General features: G+C 42.9%; 1 protein-coding gene across 1 annotated transcript; it reads right to left on the minus strand.

Moving 5' to 3' along the window:
* Nucleotides 1–3,805: 3,805 nt before the first annotated feature.
* On the minus strand, nt 3,806–10,022 carry si:ch211-117k10.3 (Krueppel-like factor 15). Its single transcript, XM_041956494.1, has 3 exons — nt 9,892–10,022; nt 7,364–8,533; nt 3,806–6,207 (listed from the first exon to the last, which is right to left on the minus strand). Exons 2-3 carry the CDS (start codon nt 8,464–8,466, stop codon nt 6,039–6,041), a joined length of 1,272 nt encoding a protein of 423 aa, XP_041812428.1. The 5' UTR covers nt 8,467–8,533; nt 9,892–10,022; the 3' UTR covers nt 3,806–6,038.
* Between the last annotated feature and the right edge of the window lie 2,650 nt (nt 10,023–12,672).

Raw genomic sequence — 12,672 nt, forward strand, 5'->3', positions numbered from 1 at the left:
TGTTGATAACTGGATTATGAAAAGAATGAAAACAAAGAGATGTGTGGAGGAAACACTTTATGTATATATTTAATATATACTCTGACACTGCATTTCCATCTTACTCTAGCATGCACTGGGCTGGAAGATTGCTTACCAGTCTATCACGTGGCTATAACACACACAACGTAAGTTTTTTTTTTCTGTATTTGATGCAAAGCATTTAATGGAATGGCACTGTAATTTAATAACTCTGAAACTCACGAATTAACATTTAGCAGACAACGATTTGTCCACAAGGGGGAGCTGTTCGGTTATTGTCCGAACAGCATGCACCACGCGGAGAGAAGGCGAGCGACAGCTGCAGCAGTGGAGACCAGCTGACGTACACATTAATGGTGCCTCCTACAGTAAAACCAAATCATAGTCTTTGCTATTTTTTCGGTTTTAACACTTAAGCCCTCTCCAGGCAATAAGTGTCACAACTGCAGTCTTTCACACAGTGCCTGCTGTCTACATTGTGCAGATCTATGTTATGCTAGTCTAGACTATATTATATTATTTGTCTTGCTCATGAACATAACATACTGCGATGACACTTTATACCAGTCCATCATCAGCGCTGTGCTTACTATTTTGTACTGTGAATAACCACCACTGAGGTTACTGACTATATTGTCATTTAATTGTTCACCATGTTTGTATAGGTTGAGATACAGGTAAACACAGCATTCCTATTCTACTTTATTACACTATTACAACTTAGAGTATTTCTATTTCTATTCTATATTTTTGATATTCTATTTTATTTTCCCTTTTTAAAATTCCTATACTTATTTGTGTAGTTCTACCTTGGGCCCATGAGGAACGACATTTTGTTCGGCTGTGTACTGCATATTTTGATGAATGAGAAGAAACAAACTTAACTTGACTATCAGTATTGATAGGATTCTGACATTCAGCCATAATAATAATAGTAATAACAATAATAATATTAAAATCAACAAAAGGAACATGATGACTATTCAGCCCTTAATGTGAGGCATTCAAGGACCAGAGGGTGACGGCTGAGTGATTCACTACATCTGAGGAACAAATGTACGGTATTTGGATTGCCTCTATTAATGTCTTAAGCAGGTTTACAGTGTGCTCATATTTTACATAGATATACGGTGCATTTGTTGGAAGTCTGCACATTACCAGCTGCAGATTTGAAATTATACAGTAAGCTCTTGTTAATCAACAGGAATGTAAAGTGTGTGCAGATATGACTGAATCCACTGTACTGTGTGTTGTTCTGTCCCTGTCATGCTACTTAATGCACAGACTTGTGTACGCTTGTGTCTGGCTTAATCCTTCATACAGTTTTAGACATAAGACTAGATATAAATACAACTGATGTAAATAAAGATAGATAGATAGATAGATAGATAGATAGATAGATAGATAGATAGATAGATAGATATCTCTTAGCAACTTCAGGCTTTTCTCTCTCTGCTTTTCTGATGCCCATATGAATTCACTATACTTTCCAACTTGGCCAGAGAGAGGATGCAAGAGGGAAAGGGAGAATAAAGGAGGGTGGGAGAACATATTTAATAAATTCTCAACATGTTTCATAGGAATTGACAGAGGAGCAACCTTAAACTATCCACTGAAACAGAGTTACAACGTTCTCATCTATTCTATAGCTTTTAGAAGCAGAAGTTGTCACACTTACTAATCAGAAGAAATTTTGAGCTTTTTAAAGGCAGTGCTGTTCCTTTTTAAAGACAATACAGCACTCTGTTGTACAATAACCACTGGTCACAACTGTTGTCAGCTGCTCTTATTACATTAAAGCCTGTGGGCACATTTCATTTCTAAAAGGAAACCCCCTTCTTCCCTCTGTCCTCCAGTTCCAGCCCCCTTCCTTTACACACACCTTGCTCAGTTACAGTTTATCAATCAAAGCAGCACAACACTAACCAGATGCTTTTTTTCTGATCAGCAAGAGCATCTCGTGTGCAAGAGCGAAGCAACGGAAAGGAGGCAACACAGATTTTCGCTTTGAAGGCCAGTCCCAGTTTCCTCTGGGTGCTCTCTATTAGCCAAACACAACTGGAAAGCACCAGCAGCCAGAAATTCCACCCTGATATGCGTGCAGACAGAGCTGCAGCTTCCTCTCTGCTTTCTGGAGTACTGCACAAAGAGGTATTGCACCATACTGCAGCAGCCACAAGAGTATTGGAAAGTGATTACAGGACTGAAACCTTCCTGCAACATCTTTTTATTCAGGCTCACTGAAGTGGCCTTGATGTGGTTATCACGTCACCTCTGTGCTGCAATCCCTGCAGCCTTTCAGTGCTGCAGGAAATTCAGATTGGTGGCATTTCAAAGAGACAGTCACTGGGTAAATGAATAGAGGAGGTGACTAGAGACACAGTGAAAGAAGAGCACGCTGGTAACTTTGTCTGCCACCACAACAAAGCTAGCCAGTGTTTTGAAGTTTATTCCTGCTTCATTATAGGTTGATGGGTAGAACGCAAAATGCTGCTGGTTCATTTCTGGATGCTGGCTGATGCTTTACTGCTATCGAGAGTAATGAAAATGCATTCAGACTGATCCAAGTCCTGTCTATATAAGCAGAGAACCAGCATTAATATGTCTGGATTCCAAAGCATTTTCCTTTATATTTACAGATGAGAGTATATTATGTATATTTATATGATTATCTATGATACATCTACGTGCTACCAGCATTTCATTTTGTTGTAGCTCACTGGTGGAGGAGGAGTAATGCATTCTGTTGGATAGTTTAAGTTTTATTTACCCATGTATATTACTCATCTCAGGGTTTTTTTTTTATTTTAAACCTGTACTATTCAGTATTTTTACATGAACAATGTGTCCAATGACTATGTGTAATGTGAAAGAGGAACTTTGGCGTTCCCCTCATTGTTTTGGTTTCCAGCCCACAAATGTACGACTTTGGTTCAGTCCACATGGGTCCGCATCGATGTTGTACTGAAACCATTAAAGCAACTAAATCTACAAAGAAATTTGTAATTTGGTTGTCAAATAAAAGCGGTGGAGTAAAAAGCACAATATACTTGAAGTAGATGTACAAAGTGGTGGAAAATGTAAATACTTCAGTGAAGCACAAATACGTAAGAATTGTACTTGCAGCTGCATTCATAGATTTTTTTGCGCCACTGAAAACATGCAATTACAGAATTATCAGGCTGTTGTGATGAAGATTGCCAAAATGTATTTACACATCCAGAAGACACACAACAAAACAAGTTTTCATTTCGAGTTGATTCTGGCCAGTTAGTGAACAGGCGTTGTTCACCAGCTAACTGCTTACGTTGTCTGTCGTTTGGTGCAGAACATACAACATAAAGTGAGTGTTTGGGATTTTTTTTTGCTGCTGCGGTGGATGGAAACCACAGAGTTTGGTGATAAATCCTTTATCACTTCGTCTCTACTAGTAATGCCTTTCACATTATACCTAGCCATTGTTAATGTAAAAATAATGATGTGTACAGCTGTAAGTACAGTACTTGAGTAAATGTACTTCATTATATTCCACCACTAATTAGTGTTGACCAGTTATTTGCAGGCACACATCTAAACAGGACCACATCATTCCATAATGAGATCATTGTATTATTACATCAAATGAAACATGAACGCAGCAGACTATAACTCCTGTTCTGTCCTCCTGACAGTTCTTTTCCAAAAGCATCCCTCAAAAAACAACATGGATTCAGTGTTTTCATTTTTTTTTTGTTTTTATTTTTTGCAAATAGGAAAATAGCATTTCTGGTATTAAAAAAAAAAATACAGCCTGTGTTCAACCAGATACACAAGCAGGACTGAGAGAGAAACAGAGAAGAGAGGGAGAACTGGATGACGATGATTGGGGAATACAGGTCTGGATGTAGGTCAGTAGAAGCAGCCTGGGGAGGCTCAGACACAAAGACAGCACTGGTTCAGACAGATAAACACGTCTGCCTGTCTGTCTGCTCTCAATGGGTTTCTACATTACCAAGCATGGTTGTTTTTAAAGAGTGAGACCTAATGTGTCCATGATGCTAACAGACAAGGACATGAGCATGATTGCTGTGTAAATGACTGTGCACTGCTACATGCAGAAGTGCTCTACTTTTGAGTTTATCCAAAAGCACCAATGTTGCTCGAGTCGAGCTAAGTTAAGATTGCCAGTAGCCTAAGGTTTGTAGCAGTAAGAGTCTGTTGGTTTAACAGAGACAATCCAGTTATGTGAAGCGTTATGCTGTCAGTTGTACAGTCTCTTCATGTGAAGCACTGATAGGTTAACAAGCACCAAAGTGTCAAGATCATAGAATAAATGATAATAGTGACTGCACTGCGCTGTGCAGTTTATCCGTCCTTACAAAATATGTCTGTTTGTTTTTTTTGGCATTTTATGGTTCCAATACATTTTATGGAACTGCCGTAAGAGCACAATGACTGTTTCTCACTGTAACACAAGTGCACTTGAGACCAGAAGACTCAGCTTAATGGTTTGTGAATGGGTAGAGTGGGACTCCAAATCCCAGACCATAATCAGTCTGACATTCCACAGATTGATCACGCTACAATCAAACTCACATAACAGGCCGAAAACCTCGCCAGAAGCACGACTGAATAGCTTAATGCACTGATTGAAAACCCTTTGATAAAAAAAAATCTATATAAAGGCTACAAGCTGTACAAGTTCAGTACGTATTATATTGAGTATGCTAATACAGGTGATTGAATAGATGTTAGCTGCCTTTCCAGCTGCTTAACCTATTAGCTTTTCTTGCTGCTATGACCGACAGAGAAATGTTTTACAGTAACTGCTAATGTAAAGGAGAAAGAGGAGTGTTTCACATCACTTTTGCACCATTGAGCCAAAAAATAACATATAGGACAAGTAGTTTTCCAGGCCACATAAGTCCTCCGCACAATGATTTCAAGAGAGTTTCAGAGAATAAAGAGCTTATAAACTGTCACGCACCGAGGATGTCGTTTTCATGCTCTCGTGGGGCCAGAACATGGATTTCTGGTTTGGCAACCCCCAGTTCAGAATCACAGTTAAATACGAGCAGTCATATGATAACAGTAGGATAAAGTGAGGTTTTGTGATATGGACAAAGGCATCAATAGAGATTAGGGCATACTGGGGCTGAGAAAAGGCATTCAGGTCATAACAGGGTGGATTATGATTGGACGAATGCAGTAAAGGCCAGGGTTGGATGCAAATAAACATTGGAAGCTTTCCTCAGCTCTGCCAAATTGTGAGCAAAGCCACACGTTTAGTCTGACAAAAGCAATGTCTCAGCATGTACTCCTAACATCAAGAGTCATGCCGTTCATTCAGGGTGAACTGTGACTCTGAGTATCTACAGGAGATTCTGCCGCTTTAATCATGATTTCACGCCACGTGAACATGTCCATTGCAAGCCTTGTGATTAGAACACATGGCATAAATGTGATGCTAAGCAGACTAAATCTTCACTTTAGCAACGTACAAAAAAGTTTGGAAGCTTTATGCATGTGGACCCTTTGGCATTGAGGATGAAGGGCAATCACAGAAGTAGAGAAGAGGTTATAGAATTACAGACACTCCTATTACTGGTCACCGCCCTACTTTCAACAGCACCTGGTAGCTTGGCAACACAATAGTAATGCAAGAGGGGCCTCTGTAAGACCTCTCCCGTTGTGTGTTTTGTACTGTGTGTACATACATACATACTGTGTGTGTGTGTGTGTGTGTGTGTGTATGAGAAGGCCAGGAAATCCACTTTCAGATGACTTTTTCCTGAGGAGGCTGTTCGCTCGTATCGGACGAGATGCTCAGAAGGAACAGTGAAAGATAAACAGCAGGGAGGGAGGAGAGGAAGGAAGGAAACTATGAGTGCAGCCGGCTCTCGTGATTCTTCTGAAAGTTCTGCTTGTCAAGCACCAAAAGTCCTGAGGGAGTCCCGGACGCCCCTGGTCAACGCCACGCCAGGCCAGGCCAGGCTGGGTGGGTGGGTGCAGGGCTGGGTTTAGGCCAGCTGCAGGTGTCACACAGTGGTTCTGATAATCCTGCTGGGCCTGGAGCTGCGGTGGACCTTTGTGTGTTTGGATAAGTGGTCGCTGCGGGCGAACTTCTTCTCGCACAGCGAGCACTCGTATGGCTTGATGCCAGAGTGAGAGCGGCGGTGACGAGACAGTTCGTCAGACCGGGAGAACCTGGCGACACAAGAGCAGGCGGGTGGAGACAGGAACACAGACACGAGTTTTTCACATTAGCATAGAAACATAGCAAGGAGTTCACGAGCCACAGAGAGAGAGAGAGAGAAAGAGAGAGAGAGAGAGAGAGAGAGAGAGAGAGAGAGAGAGAGAGAGACACTCTGGAGTCATTTCTTCTTATTAGTGAAGAAATGATGACTACCAGTCAAACTTAGACCAAAAACTGTGGCTGTGTCTCAAATCATGCCCCACTTACTACACTGATGACTACATTTACTTTAAGACACTTATTTTCTATGTGCTATACAGTGCCCTGAAAGTTCCCACAATGGAATGAAAAAGTCATGAGTCCCACAATGTAATGCATGCCCTGATGGATGTGTGAAATCAGACAGCAAACCCGTGATGATGATTGACAAATGCCTGAAATGGAAGCGAATGAGTGAATAATTTCAGGGGACTCATATTCATCCCGGGTTTTAGTGCCTGTCATATCCTTTAAAAAGCAGTGGTATACACTCTGCAGCTCAATAAGGCAGTTTTTTTTGGGGGGGTGGAATCCACATGTAATGACACAATGAATATAGGTGAACTAGTAGGAGCATCTTTCCTTTAACAGGACACTGAACAGCTAAAATCACTATTCAGCAAATGAACATATGACTGCTCATGTGAAGTGGTCCCAATGTGTATTAAATATGTAATATATTTAGTTTTTAATTTCTGTCAAGTTTTTATTACTATTCAGCCCTCTTACACAGGCTAATGTTAGCGGTTTAGTGTGTTAGCATTGGGAAAATCTTCCAAAACTTTGGTATATTACTGTACATTCTGATGATAGAATCGAAAATAAACAACTGAGAAATTAAAAAGATGATCACAATTTTCAATTGCTGCAGCCTTATTTTTAAAACTAGTTTTTATGACTAGCCAGTTACTTTGAGGTAAGGAAGTGCTCAGACGCTGGCGAAATAATAACATCAAACCCGGCTCAACGTTTGGTGCAACTCACGCTGTAACATCTTTCCTCACATGATTATAAACCTGTGCGATGTGAACTGGACTTCCTGGTTCCTGATTCATCATCTCATTTGTGTCTTGACCAACCCGCCCCATCACTCATTAACACTGCGTCAGTACACATCATGTCACGTACCTCCACCCACACTCAGGCCAGCTACATGTGTAGGGCTTCTCTCCCGTATGCCGGCGGAAGTGAGCTTTCAGGTGGCTGCTTTTGGTGTACATCTTCCCACAGCCTGGGTGCGAGCACTTATGGACCCTCTCTGTTGGCGGCACTCTGGTCACCCGGGGGGCCACGGCCTTCAACAGACCACTGCTTTGGCCCCCGACCCCAGTCACGCCCGTGATCTCTAGAGTCCTCATGGTGATGGGCAGAGGGGCGATCTTCACATACTTCTGGTCAGCTGACTTACTATCTCCACTTTTTAGTGATAACAAGGTGGTGGGGGTAGAGGGCACCTGTGGGGCCAGCAGGGTGAGATTTTGTCCTGTTCCACCCTGGAGCCCCATGACCAGATGAGTGAGCCAAATACCACTTTGGGCCCCGGGAGGAGAGCCTGCTGGGGTCTGAGGCTGGGCCAGACGTAGGGGCTGGAGCTGGAGAACCAGTGGACCACCCAGCACCATGGGCGGAGTTGAGGTGGATGGTGAGGGGTTAGCTTGGGCAGAAGGGGAAGGGTCAAGTGGGCTGGGGCTGTCTTGCTCGTCCTTAGGGGTATTTGGGCTTGAAGTCCAATAGGAGGCACTAGTCCCTGGGTCACTGCAAGACTCTGAGGAAGCAGCCGGGGGTGCAGCAGAGGATGAAGAGTCACTGCATGGTAGAGGGGAGGTCTCCTCTTTTGGGGTCAGTAGCCCCTCTTTGACCAGTTCCATCTTCTCCCTCAAGAACTCCTCTATGTCCTCCAGAGTCGGGGAGAACGGGGAAGACGGGTGGAAAGGGAATTCTGGCAGCTTAGGCTCCTGACCTGCGGGTTCCTCTTCTCGCTCTGCTCCAAGAAAAACATGCAGACGCGCACCCTCGTCCTCATCCTCTTCCTCCTCCTCGTCTTCGTCCTCTCCGAGGCTGGAGCTGTGCGTGGCCCCCAGCTCCGCGGCCTCGGGGCTGTCGCAGGAGGCCAAACTACCCCCCTCGCTGCGGACTCCATCTCCCAGGCTGAGGGAGAAGAGGCTGCTGCTGCTGCTGTCCCTGAACAGGTCGTTCTCCAAGCTCAGCGTTCTGCTGCTGAGAGACACCATTGATCCAGGCCAAACGCTGAAGAGAGGACGTGGAGGAAACACTATCCAGAAGTGGGATTGCAAAAACCTGCAAAGGCAACATTGAGATTGGATTCGATTACATAGCATTAAACATATGAGGAGCTGTTCATGTACCTCAGGGCCTGGATTTTAAACTTGAATGCTACAGGATATCGTCAGCATAGGCATTTATTCTTTCTATTTAGTCTACAGGCTACCTTCTTACAAAATTCTTAGAGACCCCAATTTTAATCATGCTGACATCGAATTATTGATTTGGACAACACAATTCTGAAGTAATAACACAGTATGACCATCCCATTATGATACAAATCTATTAAAAGTCACTAAATAACAATACTGATTAAACATTGAATATCTGGTAGATGCACACGCACCAGGATGGGACAGGAAGAGCTGGGGATCCGACCATCAAGCCTACGATCGGCTAGCTTACTTTTAATATTCAGTGTGTGTTATTTTCTGGTTATTTAATTAAATACAACTTTATCTTTCACACAGGGCCCCTCTAAACGACTGAAAACAGTACTGGTGATGATGTATTACCTGCCTATAGTTCAGTAGAGCACACACTAGTTCACAATCATTTGGATTACTAAAACTAACTGACATATAATCAACCAGGGGTTTTTGTGGCCCTGTGAGGCTGGGGGCCCATTTTGCCAGTTTCAGCCCATTTATAATCCTTGAACCAGCACTAGCAAGAGTTACAGCAGACCACTTCACTTTGACATTAGATATCCCACCTTTGTTTTTAAATATAGGCCCCTCTTGGGGGAACAGTCCCTCTAAGTCTTCTAACAAATAGAAAAATAAGGTCCAACTTCATCTGCGGGCCACAATAATGTTTAAACCTTGTAGCACTGGTCTGGTACTCTTTAGTCCAGATGTTATTACATAACAGCTATTTACATATGTATATAAAGCCATGTGAGCGAGCCGAGATGTGAAAAAAGCTTTAAAAAATACAGTTGGAAAATTTTGGGTCACGTAAATTTCAAGTCGATTAAAAGTTTAGAAAGGGAAAAGCCCGCCGTGCGCTGATGTGACGGATGTTTGTTGCTGCTGTCACACCGTGAGGCACATGTTGCAGCAGGGCCTCACACTTCACACAGCGGACGAGCTGGGTAAACACGGCCCGCTCCGACGCGCCCATGAACGTATGGCGAGCAAAACTAAGCCCGAGCCAAAGATCGGCCCGTCAAAGCGGAGAAAACGGCCGCCTGCCTGGACCTCCGCGGGAGCAGCGGCCCAGAACACGGCGATCTGCCCGAATACAACTGCGCCTGCATCGGAATCCACGAGTCTCAAGTTCGGCTGGGTCAAAAAAAATGTTCTATTTATACTCCTCCGTGTCTCCGGATGATCCGGGCAGGAGGATCCCGGCCGTTCGGCTCGACCTACCGTGTGTTGTTGGGAGGAGGCTCGGCGGAGAAGAGCGGCGCCGTCGACTGGCTTTGCTATCTTCGTGTTTTCGTTTTTCCTCCGTCGTGTTATTGTCGGAGCACACTCACATCCCGTCCTTGCCACGGGTCCATGTTGGCATTCCTTTTCCCAGCGTCACGTGATTACATCGCTGCACAACTCGGAGGCACGGGTCCTGTTCCGCGTCTCCGATTGGCCGAGCGCGACGGAGGCTCGCCCTAAAAGGAGCGCTCTCATTGGCTGCCGCTCGATAAATTCTGACTGCCATGTGTTGATGGAGGGATAGCCACACCGAGACTGAGCAGGATACAATGTTGCTTTGTAATGGGGTAAACAGGGAGGGGACAAAAAAATGGAAACAGCCGTTAACATAACAACTCACCGAATATAAGTAAGATCAGCCTCTTCCACCAGAACAGCTTCAGGGCTCTCTGACCTGCATCCTAACAGCCTGCACTTGTTCTGAGAAGAAAGGGGAGGAAATCTGTTTAAAGGGTATATCAACATCCTGATGCTGAAGAAACCACTCTTGAATCAGTTATATCTAGTGAATAGTATTAGCCCCCTGGCGCCTGATGTTTACTGTTAAACTAGCATGCTGAGAAATGATCAGACTTGACGATTTCCCATTTTGGGGTTGAAATGTTTGCCTCCTTCAAATGTGAATGCTATAAAAATTGCAAAGATGTCTCATCTGATCTCCATGTTTTGTTGAAAGAGATGTCTGAGGGTGTATGAATGATTCACTGCACACCCCCACTAAGAGTCTATAGTGTGTTGTTCATGTTTGTTCTTTTCATTTTCTATAATAAAAATAGATTTTGACAAATAGCCAATCCACAAAATCCTCAAGACCAGGTGAGGACCCTTCCGACCATTTCAGTTTTATCCATCAGTGAGTCAAATAGCACAGACTAAATGTCACAGTGAACCTGGGGCCTTTGGGGGCTCTGAGGGTCTGGTTGTCCACTTTGCTCGCTTATTAATCCAGCCTTGATGTGAGAACAGAGAGACATATTGTCTCATCTCACGTGTCACATAGTTCACCGTGAACTTCGCTGAAGTTGTGTTTCTTGACTCCTCCACTGTTAAAGTTTAACTCCATAATGATGCTGCAGCTGTTTTGTGCTTCTTCGGTTTGACTAACACGCTGGGTTTCCCAACAGCTTCTGCAACACACACAACATTTCCTTTTCTTCTACAGTATATCATTCACAGAAAAGTAGAACAGTTACAGCGGTGGACTGCTCAGGCCAGAGAGCTAACTGTACAACATTTGTGCAGTTGGAAAACATTTATGATTTTTGAAATTATTATTCAACTATTCAAAGGCCTTTTGCCAAGGGCCTGTGCTGTTTCATAAAATGGAAAACAGCATTCCAACTTTTTCTTTCCACATTTTATTGTAAGGGTGGGAACCTTGTTATACAATATAGAAAGAAATTTCTCAAACAGATTCCGTCTCAATCCCACGTCCTTGGAACATGGAAATGATCCCAGTAGAACGGTTCATATCTGAAATATCCCTTGTATTTATAACATGTATCACATAGTGCCACTACACACTCTTCTCTGTTTGCCAGTTTTAACACAGACATGGTAATTCATGTTGGGACAAATGATGTCAGGGTAAAAGCTTGCAGAAGGAGTGTGAGGCCTGGAAGCAATGCAATCATCATCTCCAGGCTTCCTCCAGTGAGCTCTCTTCTAGAAACAGATTATTATTAAAGAGAGGTGGACTGCAGTGGGAGAGTCGAATGCTAACTTTGTGTATAAAAAGGGGCAGTACTTCAGGGGTCTGGAACAACACAGGGCGCCTGAAGGAAACAAACCAAATGAACAGTTTTAAGGAACTTTTCTTGAGATGATTTTTTCTGTCTGACAGTTGTAGTTAATATTTTTACGGTTCTGACAGCTTGAACCTGTTAAAAAAAACTAAATGATTGAAATGTGTCATAAAAGTAACAAAAGTGAAATATATGTATCTCCTCAAAAGTATATGGACAGTATAAAAAGTTTAATCTGAAGTTGTGGAGAGAATAATAGTAGCAAGCTTTGTTTTATCATATTAAAATGGAAAAGTGTCAAAAACAGAACTCAGATCGCCATAAGACACTAAATCCACCCACTGAAACCGATTAAACTTCTTTACATGGGTTGGATATAAAACTTTTGAGCATAAAAGTCCTCTTTCTGCACATACTTACCACATCACACCAAGCAAGTGTCACTGGAATGATTGATTGATGGATACGATGAATTTTAGGTCCTTTTATCTCAACCACAGCAACTCATCACTGGTCCCCTCACGGTCTACATCCAGCTCAAAAAGCCCACAACATAATGCAGTAAAAGAAAAACAGCTGGGAGCAGACGTCTCCCAGCGGAAAAGACTTCAAAGTTCAAAGACAAATTCAGAATGAAAATCTTACATTTGGTACAGTTTGTAATTGAGACAGCAGCCGTGATAAATTATTACCTTATTCCAGTTGGGGACATTATATCTTCCATGAGCAAACAATATCCTTACAGGTCTTGCAGGTCTTTTTCTTTATTGTTTGTAACACTGGGACCATTATGATCTTTATCAAACACCAAGGTGCTTCATGAAATGTTTAAACAGTCTAGAGTTGATGATGATGTGATGCTGGTCTGTTGTACAAACGCGCCCTCTGCTGGTTCATCAGAGCCATGAAAAAGTGCACTCCAAATAATAAATCTTTAAATAATTAGGAGATGGGAAAATGACTGAAATAATTG

The sequence above is a fragment of the Chelmon rostratus genome, chromosome 2 (assembly GCF_017976325.1).
Source record: "Chelmon rostratus isolate fCheRos1 chromosome 2, fCheRos1.pri, whole genome shotgun sequence".
Classification (NCBI taxonomy): domain Eukaryota; kingdom Metazoa; phylum Chordata; class Actinopteri; order Chaetodontiformes; family Chaetodontidae; genus Chelmon; species Chelmon rostratus.